Below are 12,338 nucleotides of genomic sequence, written 5' to 3' on the forward strand. Positions count from 1 at the left end.
CACCATGTCCACACCCTTCACGACAGCCCTCCTCGCCGGCGGCCTCGCAGGCACAACAGTCGACCTCTCGCTCTTCCCCCTCGACACCCTCAAGACCCGCCTCCAGTCGCGCGCCGGCTTCTTCCCCTCGGGCGGCTTCACAGGCATCTACCGCGGCGTCGGCTCCGCCATCGTCGGCTCCTCCCCGGGCGCCGCCTTCTTCTTCTGCACCTACGAGGCCGCCAAGGCGCGCCTCACCGACCCCGCCCGCACCGGCGCCGGTGGTGCGCTGCCCGCCCCCGCCGCCCACATGGTGGCCGCCTCCCTCGGCGAGGTCGCCGCCTGCGCCGTCCGCGTGCCGACAGAGGTCGTCAAGCAGCGCGCCCAGGCCGGGCGCCACCCGTCCTCGGCCAGCGCCCTCGCCTCCATCCTCGCCCTGCGCGCCGACCGCGGTCTCGTCGGCGTCTGGCGCGAGCTCTACCGCGGCTGGGGCATCACCGTCATGCGCGAGGTGCCCTTCACCATCATCCAGTTCCCCCTGTGGGAGCGCCTCAAGGCCTGGGGCCGCGCCCGCAAGCACCGTGCTGCTGCTGCTGCTGCCGCCGCCGGGGGAAACGCCGACGACCTGGCCGTCGTGGCCGACGTCGGCGCCGTCGAGAGCGCCCTCTACGGCAGCGCCGCCGGTGCCGTGGCCGCCGGCCTGACGACGCCGCTCGACGTGCTCAAGACGAGGGTCATGCTGTCCGAGCAAAAAGTTAGGGTCGCCGACGTCTTGCGGAGCGTTTGGCGCGAGGAGGGCTGGAGGGCCTTCTTTGCCGGCACCGTGCCGCGCATCACCTGGATCAGCATCGGCGGCGCCATCTTCCTGGGCAGCTACCAGTTTGTCGTCAACACGTTGCAGACCTCGCGCGACAACAAGGAGAGGCGCCTAGCCGAGGGAGTTCTGTGAGGACAGGGAACGCAAGGTCGAACACATCAGACATAGTATAAAGGAGCACGAGAGGGTGGCCGTCATCCCTCAAAACACGGCAGCACATGGCCTTGATGAGCTCTGATGGTAGCGGTATCCCATGCTACGACGGCGACGTATGTACACTACTCATTAGAGGAAACGGAATACCCCCTAGGATATATATAGAAGTATAGAGACACCAGGAAACACCTCGACGCTGCACCACAGCACCGCCACCTGCAACCCATACTAGGTTCGCTGCCCGGGCTCGGCAAGGCACATGACCCATGTCGTCACTTCTTCTATGCCGCTGCCGTCGTAGGCGCCGTTGTCGTCGCTGCCGGAGTGGTAGTGGGGGCCGGCGTCAACGGGACGGCAGACCCGTCCGCTCCGTCGACACCGGTCTCGGCTGGCGCCGCCTCTGGCTCGACTGGTGCCGCTGCCTGTGGTGTCGGGATGGGATTCTCAATCACCTTGCGACCGTTCGCCTTGTAGTGCAGCGTAATGTCGTTACCACCCTTCCATACGTGTGCACGTAGCGTGGCCAGCGTCATTGTGTTGGGTAGTTTCTATGTTCGGTTAGCGCCCTTCTCCAACCCATGCAATGTGTGTGTCAGACTCACCATGTCGTTGCAGTACAACTCGAGGTACTCATCCGGCCTGAGCGCATTCGGGTCGGGCTCTGTCACAGGCGGCTCGATCCTCTCTGCGATGTACGACAGAATCTTCTTGACGCGCAGCATCCTGTTGGCGTTCAGGCGGTTGTTGCCATCCGTGGCCGCCAGGTCGGGAAGCGAGTTCTCCCACGGCACCAACACAAACGACACCTTGACCGGGTCTTTCGGCGGGATCTGGTTCTGCAGGAGCACCTCTCCCAGCCACATGGGACCACGCTGCTCAATGACATCCACATCCTGGCCGACCGTCTCGACCGTGCCCTGATACAAGTTGGCGCTCGAGCCAGACGTCTCCTCCTGAATGAATACTTTGGTCCCAGAAGGCAGCTTGAGGACGGGTGTATCGTTGTACAGACTGGGCGTGATGCCCGTTTCAACAATCTTGTCGGGGTTGTCGGTGAGTTGCTTTTCATATTCGTTACGAATGCGCTGAATGACACCGAGGAAGCTGTCGTCGACTTCCTTCTCGTGTGTTGACGACGACTCAGACTCCTCTGCCTTTTCATCCACAACTGCAGGCTTCTCTGTGCTGGTCGATGCCGAGCGGCCAATCTTCTTGCTTCCAAACGACATGCTGCCCATGCCCATGCGGAACTTCTTTTTGCCGAACGGTGTGCTGGGTGCCTTGCCGTTCGCGTCCTTCTCCTTTTCTTTTTCTTTACCATTCTCGGCGCCGGGCGATTTGACATCACTCGCTGCGGGCTCTGATGGCGTTGCGGGTGTCTGTCCACCCTTTGAGGCGCCGTCGGCCGGTGCGATAGTGCTGGAGAAGTAGTCTCCGTTTTCCGCCGAAGTGCGGTTGGCATGCGACGTCCTCTTCTCCAAGGGGCTTGCCGGTGTAGCTGCGCCCTCCGGGACATCTTGCAGACGGGCACCAGGGGTCGCCATGCCGATGGCAAGACCAGGGGTCGGCGCCCACTGCGCGCCATTAGCACGCGGTGTCGTTGCAGATCCCGGGCCCTCGGCCCCCCCGAATGTATTGGTCGGCATCTCGATCGAGGTGGGCGGGGCCACTCGGCGGGCAGCAGCGATCCTCTTCTCAACCGCCTCGTTGAGAGCTGCGCGGTGGATCTCATCCTTTTTGATCTCCTCGTCAATGACATTGGCGAACAAGTATCGAAGAATCCACTTTCCAAGGTTGACTGCAGTCTGTTAGCACAAGTCGTTGCGTGATGGTGGGTGCCTGACTGACTTCGTTGATCATCCCGGAAGTCGACCGCCTCGCCTGGCGCCAGGTCGTCGGCGTACATCTCGGCGTCGAAGCAGTTGAAAGGTTCGAGCACAACCGTGAGGCTGCCGGAACTCGTATCTATAGAACACCAGGGGGCAACAGCTTCACGCGTGTTGACTTCGGGCTCGACGTCCTCTAGATGCCGCTTTCCGTAGCTCTGGATAACCTCGCACTACATAAGACGTTAGCGGACCTGGCTGTGAGAAGCACGTCATGGGTGTACAAACCCGGATCAGATCCCAAAGGAGCACATCGCCAGCAGTATCTAGCGTCAACACTCTTCTCCTGTCGTTCAGGAGCTTGTGCTTCACCAGGCCGAACTGGCCCTCGATGGTTTCTTGTGGAAGGTGGAACAGGGGCTCGGGCCCATAAGATGTCGAGTCGGGCACAATTTCAGACCCCTTCCTCGCTGCGGCATTGCCGCCAATCGCCGCATCGGGGTCTCGAGCGACGTGCTTCGGGAACGTAGCCGTGTTGGAGATTTTGAGGATCGATTTCACTGGAATTTCTTTATTTTCTTCCTTCTTGTCTGTAGACTCGGTAGCTGGTGGGGGTGACACTTGTCTGGGCCGTGCTGTGGATCCAGAGGCTGACCGGTGTCGACGGTAAGCCTCGGGCAGCTTGATGTCTGACGACGTGTCGACATCGGGCCACTTGTTGATGGATGATGTAGATGTGGCTGTCCAGATGTAGCCGTCGGCAGCCAAAATCTTGCTAATGTTGCCATGCTCTTGCGCAATGGCAAGTGACAGGCCGTCGTCCATGTCCTCGAGCGTGCCTCGCACATCAGTCTTGGCTACCATTCCAGAACGGTCACTGCTGTAGAATATGCCCAATGTCGGGTCGTCCGAGTAGAGCGACCAAACACTATCGTTGTGCATGGTAAAGGTGTACATGCAACGACCAGCAGTGATGCTCCAGAGCTTGATTGTCGAATCGGAACTGGACGTCATGACGGTGTCGCCGGCCTCGTTGAGCAGGATGGAGCGCACATTGTCCGTGTGGCCGACAAACTTGGTGACGGCGTCGCCGGTCCTGGGATCCCACAAGCGCACGCTGGACTCGGGACCACCACTGGCGATGATACGAGGTGCGACGCTCAGGGCGTAGATGGAGCCCTTCTCGGCAACCTCGCCCTTGTTGTCGATTTCGAGAGTCTTGCCGCCGCCGTTCAGGTCCCAGAGACAAATCTTGCGGTCGAGGCCGCCGGAAGCGACCCAGTTGGCCGACGGATCGTGGGGCGGGGTGGCGACGCACTTGACGTAATCGGCATGCTCACCAATGGTGATAGCATCTTTCTGGGTCTCAGAGTGCGGGCGCCAGACCTTGACGGTCAGATCGGACGAGGCAGATACGAGTGCCGTGTTGTTCTGGGCGAGGACAATGTCGTTGATCCAGTGCGTATGGGCCTGAGTTTGAGCGCGGAACTTGGTGGAAGATTTGGGCTTGGTGCTGTCGGTAGTCGCGAGGCTAGCTGCGCCAGCCTTCATGTCGAGGAGATCCCAGGCGCAAACGACGCCATCTCGTCCGCCGGAATAACTGCAAGGTGGCACGGTCAGCAAGCGCAAAGACGTCGGGGGGTGCAGAGAGTGTGGCGGAAGGCCTACAGAATGGCATTGGTCTTGTCAATGGCGAGTCCGTTGACGCCAAGTCGGTGGCCACCGGGCTGGGAGTTGGGAAGCTCGAGGACTGCGCGTGCGGGCACAACAGGTCAGTATGGCGATGAGCAAGGTGTATTGGGGCTTGCCTCGGAGCCCGTCGGTGCGTGCTTGATCGTTCTGGCTCGTCGCGTGTCCGTCCCTGGCTGTGTCGTGCGGGGTTGGGTGTTGTCGCAAGCCGCGACAGGCATGGAAGAGGCAATCCGCAACACAGCAGACGGGAGAAGGGGAGCGTACCATAGCTGATCCTCTGGCGAGCCTTTTTCGCTGCCATTGTGAAGGGGTTGGAGGGGGAGAAGCGTGTGCTATTGCGATATCATGTGGTGACGCCGTGGGCAGAGGTTGCTGTCGTGGGGTAGCAGCTCTGAAGCGGTGCCAATGCTGAATGGGAGAAGGTCACCCGAGGAAGAGGAGGAGTTACTCGAAGCTGCTCTCCAGGCAAGTTTGTTGGGTCTCGTCAGGACAGGACCTTGTCAGGACAGGACTTAGCCGATAAGCAACGCCGCACGCACTGCATCTGCAACTCCGATGATGGTGGGCGGTGGTGCTTGGCTTGGCCTGGCCTTGGCCTGGCTGGACTTGCTCGACCCGGCGGGCCATGGGCATGCGTACCTGGCGCCGCGCTAGCTTGCGCCTGCCCCCTCGTCCCCCTCTCACCAGGACCAGGTGGAAGGTGCATCCTGCGCAGGAGCAGCAGGAGGCACCCAGCGCCCGGCAGGGGTTCGAGGGAAATCGGCCCCCTTCCCCCTGGGCGCTAACCTCTATTCATTGAGCCCCGCATTTCTGATTCGACAGAGGGCCTGTCAGTGGGGTTCTGGCCTGGGGAAGACGGGGGCCGCTAGATCTTTTTGGAAGCCACACTGCAGCAGCTTGTTCATATTCCACGGCGGCTTTTTGCAGGCGTCTGTCCAGTCGTCGCTTCTTCAACCAACCCCAGGCAACCATGCCACGAACTGGTCATGACCAGGAAGCGACGGCCTCACTCCGTCTCACTGTCAGCTGACGATGGCACTCTTTGCTGTACAACAAGGCGACATTGGAATAAGGAAGGTACTAAGGAAGGTATCTAGCTAACACTTGACGACGAGCTGCTGTGTTGCCCCGCAAGTCAACTTCGCAGGCTGGACATGGAACATGAGGATGCACTAACCGAGCAAGGCTGCATCCACGAGCATAGATGCTTGCTGCTTCAGTTGGCCACGAATCCGCCGTGTCTGCATTGGACGAGTTCCTTAACTCTTAAGCACGCGGCGCAGCAGAGCATACTATGCTGCCAGATGCTTCGGTGATTCGGCCCCTGGTCATCGAAGCGATCATGATAGTGCTTTTCCATTGGTGCCTGTCTCAATCCGTCCTTGACGCAGCTTCTCACTGCACACTGTCCCAGCTTCATGCCTCAAAAGGCGTATGGCTCAGATGCTAAGCTTACTCACGGAAGCCCCATATCATCAACCTCCGATATCTCAGCTCGCGCACCACGTTGTGGGCAAATCTTTCCAACTACCTCGTCACATCTTCCTGATTCGAAAGTCAGCCATTCGACGGCTCATCCGCCAGCCATCTGTCAAGGGATCAGCCCAATTTCCAGCCGACGATGTCTCTTCGTTTGGCCTTACAACGCTTCGCTTATCAATCTGCTGCGTGCCGTTGCCTTCCTTGACAGTGTTGCCCTCTCTCGGAACGACGACCGACGATGGCGCTTCCACAGCACCTATGAACCCTTCTGGATCTGAACTGATCTTTCCTTGCAGATCCCATTGTTCAGGGGCCATCCTCACGGCTCCGCTATGCCAGCCTTGTGAACCTCACACCTTCAGCCTAGCAAGTATATCCTCAAACCCGGCGATGCTCGTCCTCACATCCGTCAGCGTGTTGTCTCTACGCCTTCCCTTCTGCCCTACTCCGGTCGTCAGTGAATGCTCTGCCGCTCAAACAGAATGACCATCGAACCTCGCTTCTCGCGCGCCTTCCGCACACAGGCCTGGCAAGTCCCCTCCACAGGCCGCGTCGCATTCCTCAACTCGCCGGTGCACATGGCCAGCTGCGACTCGCTCGGCGGAGACGCAGGGAGGTGCTTCGTGTGGTGCAGAGTGAGGTCGCGCGTCGGGTGGCCGAGGTTGTGGCCGCGAGCGGAACGGCAGGGGAAGGTGTTTTGATACTGATGGTGATCGCAGGAGATGTGCAGCGTATAAATCTGGATGCACATTTTGCGTGCTCTGGCCTGAGAGTGGCTTCTCACGATGTTGATGTCGCCAGCGAGAGTCTGCTGGCTATGTATTCTACCAATGTCGATGCGTCAGGGCGTAGGAAAGGGGTCGTGGCAGTAGAACTGGTGAGGACGCAGGAAACCGTATGAGCCGAAAGGCTGGTCCTGTGGCATGGATTATATCGGGCCCTGCCAGAAGGCAGGTGCGGTTGAAGGTCGCTGTATTCATCCTCCTTGATGCATTGTAATAAAAGACAATCATGAAGACGAGATGACCAACACCGGACACCACGACAGCGGACAAAGCACACATACACACAAAGCACGCCCAGCAGCAGAACAACAAAAAGCCGACAAAGCTCAGAAAGCACCAGGCAGCGGCAGCTAATCTTGAACGTCGTACAGGTCCCGAAATCCCAACAGGTTCTGTCAAAAAACAGTTGTTCTAAAACGCCATGCTGACCGAACACCTCAGAAAGTACAAGTGTGTTGTTTTTTTCACCCATCCTCCTCCCCTTAGATTGCCCCCTTCGCCCTCGCCTATCGATTCTGGCTCCGCCCCTTGCCTTGGGTATCCTCACCTCAGCCGGACCGGCCCTTCTGCCTGAAGCGGTCATTCTGCCTCGGCTGGCTGCCGTACGTCCTCCTGCCCTGGACCTTCTTGTCCCGCCCGCTGGCGCCGACCGTGACGTCGACGCGCGGGGGGACGGCAAAGCCGAAGCTCTTGGCGAGCTTGGCGAGGTCGAGCTTGTTTATGTCGTAGACGGAGCGCAGCGAGTGGCTCGCGTAGGCGTGCAGGTAGCTGCGGTAGCCGTCCTTGGCCGACTTGTTGAGGTAGTAGTTCTGGCTGATGAGCTTCTCGAGGAGGGCCTGGATGTTGGCGACCTTGCTGGCGGGGAACTCAAACTCGACGACGGGCACGCGCGCCGCCTTGAGGTGCGACAGGAAGCCCACCTCGCTGGGGTGCAGGAAGAGGAGGGACTTGCCCTTGGCGTTGGCGCGGGCGGTACGGCCGACACGGTGAATCTGGACTCGTCAGTATGCATGCCACTGGGGGTCTTGTGCTTGGTGGGGAGAACTCACGTAGTCGGTGGGCGCATCAGGGGGGTCGAACGAGACGGACCAGTCGACGGAGGGGATCTGGGCGTGTCAGCAGTCTGTCTGGGATGGCACAATGTCATGTTACATACATCAAGGCCACGGGCAGCAACGTCAGTGCAGATGAGGGTGCCCTGCTTGGCATTGCAGAACTCGAAAAAGGTGTTCGTGCGAGCCTGCTGCTTCATCTTGCCGTGAAGACCTACGGGTCGTTAGCAAGTTGACCACATGACAATGTTCCAGGAGGGAGAGGATGACGTACTCAGAACAGGGAGGTCGATGTAGTTCAGCAGCTCGGCATGGTACTTGACCGAGTTGCAGCTGCTGAAGAAGACAATGACCTTCTTCTTCAGGTTCCTCTTCAGGAAGGAGAACAGCAGCAGGAAGCGCTTGTCCTCGTCGCAGATGACGTAGCCCTGCTCGAGGCCCTCGACGGTGCTGTGCTCCTTGGTCTGGTCGACGTTGATGTACAGCGGTCCGGCGCGGAGCGATATCCGCGCGAGGTCCTCCACCTTGGTCGTCTGGGTCGCCGAGAAGAGGGACGTCTGCCTGTCGGCGCTGGGCAGGATCTTGACAATCTGGCGCATCTCGTCCTCGAAACCAATCTCGAGGATGCGGTCGGCCTCGTCAATGATGAGGGTCTTGAGGTTCTTGAAGACAAAGGGCGTGTTCTGCAGGTGATCGAGCAGGCGGCCGGGCGTGGCGATGATGAGGTTGACGCCCTTGGCGAGCTTCTCGGCTTCAGCACGGCGGTTGGCGCCGCCAATGACGATGCCGTAGGTCTGAGAGTGGTGCTCCATGAGCTCGCGCGCGACGCCGAAGATCTGCAGGGCGAGTTCGCGGGTGGGGGACTGCCCATGTTAGCGATTGCTTGCATGCCAACGAGGGGATTCTCCCAAAACTTACCACGACGATGACACCAGTTCCGTTTCGGGGCTTGAAGCGCAGCGAGCTGAGCATCTCGATGGCGGGTATCAGGAACGCAAGCGTCTTGCCGGAGCCCGTCTTAGCCGCACCCAGGACATCGCGACCCGTCAGCAGGGGCGGGATACCTCTCCTCTGAATCTCCGTCATTTTTGTGAACCCCATGCCCTCTATCGCCTTCATCGTCTTCTCCGACAGGTTGAGCTGCGAGAAGTCCTGCGCCTCCTCGCCCGAGGGTGGCAGGGTCAGGGCCTCGCGGTTCGGGATCTCCAGGTCGGCATCTTGGTCGTTTGCTGCGGTCGCCACGTCTTCCTCATTGGCTTCGGCCTCTTCAGGATCTTCGTCCTCGTCCTCCTCGTCTTGCTCCTCCTCTTCGCTGCCAGACTCGAAGTTGTCCTCAGACTCCTCGGCAGCGTCCTTCGCCTGCTTCTGCTTCTTCGACTTTCGGGAGACGGCTACCGGAGCCTCAGTGGCCTTGCGGGCAGCAGCCTTGTCACCATTGGCGTCGCGGAGCTTGCGCTTCTTGTTGGAGGCGGCGTCGACCATTGTGCCGTTTGTGGTTTGTCGGGTTGTTGGGGTTGGGGGGTGTGTACCTCGAAAACGGTGTCAAGGCTCTCTGGGTCGGATTGAAGAGGTGGGATTTTTTTCTTATCGTCAGAAAAATTCTGGGACAGCGGGACTGTGGCAATGTGCACATTCCCCACAGCCCTGCTCAATTTAGCACATACTGGCTAACCAAAACATCAGTGCGAGCCTTGCCCTAGTGGCTTTAGTCTAGGTGGATCCCCACCACTTCCTCCTCAACGTGGTTGCCAGAACTCTAACCTTTTCTGGTTAAACAGGGTGCGCATCAGCGGCGCTTTAACCTTCGTGGAGAAGGCTGGCGATTAGATAAGATAAGAATACCATGTTCGCCCATCCGTGAACCTGTTGTCCATCCCCTCGGCGTCGTCACATCACGAAGTCAGGAGGTGTCAGCCTTCAAACAATGCACAAGTACGCACTCCTCAAGCAGAGAAACGGATGCCGTCAACTTTGAAATACCTCATGCAGCTTTTGCTTTCCTATTGCAGCTTCTCGCGTGGTTGTGATTCATCGCCAGATGGCCCCCCGAATGTAGTGGGGCAACACTCTGCGCTACCTTACCCCAAGTCCAGGACCTCAAGATCTGTTCACCTTGGGTGCTCAGGGCTATTTGAATACACCAACAATTGACTCAGCGTGACTTGGGAGCCATCAAAGTCCGGTGGTCATACGTCAACTTAGTTCATTCAAGAATAACGATACAAGTCGCAAGGCCGTCACGACTCACCCTGATCCCCGTGCCCTCAATTTTGAACCTGTTCCCCCTCCTCGTCCATGCAACTCCGCCACGGCCGAGCCGATCATACCAGCATGCCATCCTCAAAACGCCAATGAAGCAAAGAATTCGTCGTCACCACTCAAGGAGTGTGGATCAAATGACAAACTGGGTCCCGTGTGTCGATGCATATTCCTGGGTTCTTCATAGTCCTCTCTTTCGTCCTTGCCCCAAGTATCTCAGTGGCCGCGTTTCCTTCCATCAAAGCAGAACTAGATGGTCTCAGGCGTGGGGTTCTCGTGCTTTGCCGTGCTACCCTTGCCACGCCATGTGCTGACGGCGGGGATGTTGGCCTCATAGCGGACCTCCTCGGTGCCGTACGCGCGGGGAGTGAGCTTGATGAGGGTGTGCAGCGGCACGTTCATCCAGGGGCTTTGGGACTGGTCCTTCTTCATGAAGTAAGCGTAGATGCAACGCAGCACGGCTTGATGCGTAACGATGAGGATGTCCTCAGAGCGCTCGAGTTCCATGATGATGGGCTCCAGGCGGATCACCACGTCGCGGTACGACTCGCCGCCACGGTAGCGATAGTTGTACTTGTCCTCGTCGCGGGCCGCAAAGTCGTCAGGGTAGCGGTCCTTGATTTCCTGATAGGTCAGGCCGTCGCAGACGCCAGAGTCGAGCTCGTCGAGCGCCTTCCACTGGAGCTGGTTGTAGTGAGGCGGGTGGAAACGGGCTGTGGCGATGGTGCGCTTGAGGGTTGAGGTCCAGACCGTCAAGGGGCGGTCGTCGCCGACGGACTCACGCACGAGCTCGGGCAGTTTGCGAGCGTATTGCTCGCCGCGAGGCGACAGCATGGTATCGCCGCCAATGCGGCCGTCGAGGTTGTACAGCGACTCGCCGTGCTAAAGAAGTTGTCAGCCTGGGAGACACAATCACTGGGTTTTATTGGTAGCTCAAAGAAACTCACTCTTGATAGCCAGATGGAGCGCGGGCGGATGTGGAGGTTCATGAGATAATAGACAATGCGGCTCTGCAGGTAGTCCTGAATCCGGTTGATGATGACTTGCTTGCCGACATCCATAATCTTGAGGAACGTGTAGCTGTTCTCGTCACCATCTTCGTCGATCGACGTGTACACCTGCTCGTAATTGCGAATGCGGTTGCGAAAGTCGAGTGCCGCCTGCTCGGGGTCTTGGCCAGCGTAATCGGGCGAAGTGGCCTTGACGTCACGAATATTGGCCATGATGAGGTCTTCATCATCACACTTGCTCTCAACAAAGATGACTTCAACGCCCTCCTTCGTGCAGCGGTCCAAAACCCACTTGCGGCGCTCTTTCGTGGAGTTGGTCGCATCAAGAATGGCGACGGTGCCATTTTCCTTCTGGAACCAGGTCATCATGTCGGCAATGGCAGCCTCGGCGGCAGCGCGGCGCTTCTGCTCGCCCTCGCGGTTCTTGACGTCGAAGAAGTCGGCGGTGGGCTGAGCAGCCGTCTCACGGCGGTAGTTGCCGACATTGAATGTCTTGGCCTCTATCGAAAGCCATTTGAGATAGCGTTGCGCTGGCGAAAATGTCAGCGTCAGAGCCGTGGTAGAGGCGGATGTGTCTGGCTTGTCAAGTCTTACCCTTTTGGGCGATGAAGCTCTTTCCCCGGGCTGGCAAGCCCACCATGACCACGCAGACCTTGGTGTCTTCCACCTGGACGCCCATGCCGTTAGTCAATCGCACCATCTTGACTTAATTGCCGGTACGGTAATATGCTTTGTTTGAAGAAAAGTGATAAAAGGTAAGAATAGCACGAGGTAGAATTTGAACACATGAAGGAGAGGTGCTTGTCGTCAGGTCGGGGTCGATCCGAGTCCGCGTGACGCCAGGGGTGAGGTGGTGTTGGCAAAAGCAGCTGAGCTCGTGTGATAGTTGCAGCAGCAGCAGCAAAGCTCCCAAACCGTCTAGGAGAAGTACGAGCCTGACTCAAGGCTTGAGATGGGCTTGGTGGGGGAAAGTATTGGCAGGCGCTGTGATGGCGGGCCAATTGAGAACCGCAAGGTGTGAAGAGGAATGTTTGGCCTCCGGGACAAACCGCCAGAGACGGATACAATGAAAGGGCAACGAGGTGAAGCAGAGAGGTGGTGATGGGAATGGGGAAAAGGTGCTGCTAGCCCGGCTCTGGCCAGTGGAAGTGGGTAGATGCTTCGTCTCTTTGGCAGGTGCGTGGATCGTCAAGTGGGACAAAGACTCTTCCGGCGGTCCTTCTCCTAGGGCTGAAGAAACGAGCTCTCTACCAGTTCTCGAGGGGTGTTCAAGAGTGAAG

At 58.7% G+C, this 12,338-nt stretch overlaps 5 protein-coding genes across 5 annotated transcripts; 1 reads left to right on the forward strand and 4 right to left on the reverse strand.

The window, feature by feature from the left end:
* Positions 1-4: 4 nt before the first annotated feature.
* VDAG_01244 (AgPET8) lies at positions 5-928 on the forward strand (the record flags this gene model as incomplete). The annotated part of the gene is made up of 1 exon (XM_009650130.1): positions 5-928. The coding sequence occupies one exon, from the start codon at positions 5-7 to the stop codon at positions 926-928; it is 924 nt and encodes a 307-aa protein (XP_009648425.1).
* A 305-nt stretch (positions 929-1,233) lies between these two features.
* VDAG_01245 (WD repeat-containing protein) lies at positions 1,234-4,771 on the reverse strand (the record flags this gene model as incomplete). The annotated part of the gene is made up of 6 exons (XM_009650131.1): positions 1,234-1,500; positions 1,555-2,750; positions 2,801-3,011; positions 3,067-4,378; positions 4,447-4,528; positions 4,735-4,771. The coding sequence occupies 6 exons, from the start codon at positions 4,769-4,771 to the stop codon at positions 1,234-1,236; spliced, it is 3,105 nt and encodes a 1,034-aa protein (XP_009648426.1).
* Positions 4,772-6,005: 1,234 nt separating this feature from the next.
* VDAG_01246 (uncharacterized protein) lies at positions 6,006-6,703 on the reverse strand (the record flags this gene model as incomplete). Its single annotated transcript, XM_009650132.1, has 2 exons — positions 6,006-6,292; positions 6,448-6,703. The coding sequence occupies 2 exons, from the start codon at positions 6,701-6,703 to the stop codon at positions 6,006-6,008; spliced, it is 543 nt and encodes a 180-aa protein (XP_009648427.1).
* A 582-nt stretch (positions 6,704-7,285) lies between these two features.
* On the reverse strand, positions 7,286-9,271 carry VDAG_01247 (ATP-dependent RNA helicase HAS1; the record flags this gene model as incomplete). The annotated part of the gene is made up of 5 exons (XM_009650133.1): positions 7,286-7,729; positions 7,787-7,843; positions 7,894-8,003; positions 8,064-8,652; positions 8,708-9,271. The coding sequence occupies 5 exons, from the start codon at positions 9,269-9,271 to the stop codon at positions 7,286-7,288; spliced, it is 1,764 nt and encodes a 587-aa protein (XP_009648428.1).
* A 1,026-nt stretch (positions 9,272-10,297) lies between these two features.
* Positions 10,298-11,758, reverse strand: VDAG_01248 (fructose-2,6-bisphosphatase; the record flags this gene model as incomplete). The annotated part of the gene is made up of 3 exons (XM_009650134.1): positions 10,298-10,930; positions 10,996-11,588; positions 11,653-11,758. 3 exons carry the CDS (start codon positions 11,756-11,758, stop codon positions 10,298-10,300), a joined length of 1,332 nt encoding a protein of 443 aa, XP_009648429.1.
* Positions 11,759-12,338: the final 580 nt, after the last annotated feature.

The sequence above is a fragment of the Verticillium dahliae genome, genomic scaffold, assembly GCF_000150675.1.
Source record: "Verticillium dahliae VdLs.17 supercont1.2 genomic scaffold, whole genome shotgun sequence".
Classification (NCBI taxonomy): Eukaryota; Fungi; Ascomycota; class Sordariomycetes; order Glomerellales; family Plectosphaerellaceae; genus Verticillium; species Verticillium dahliae.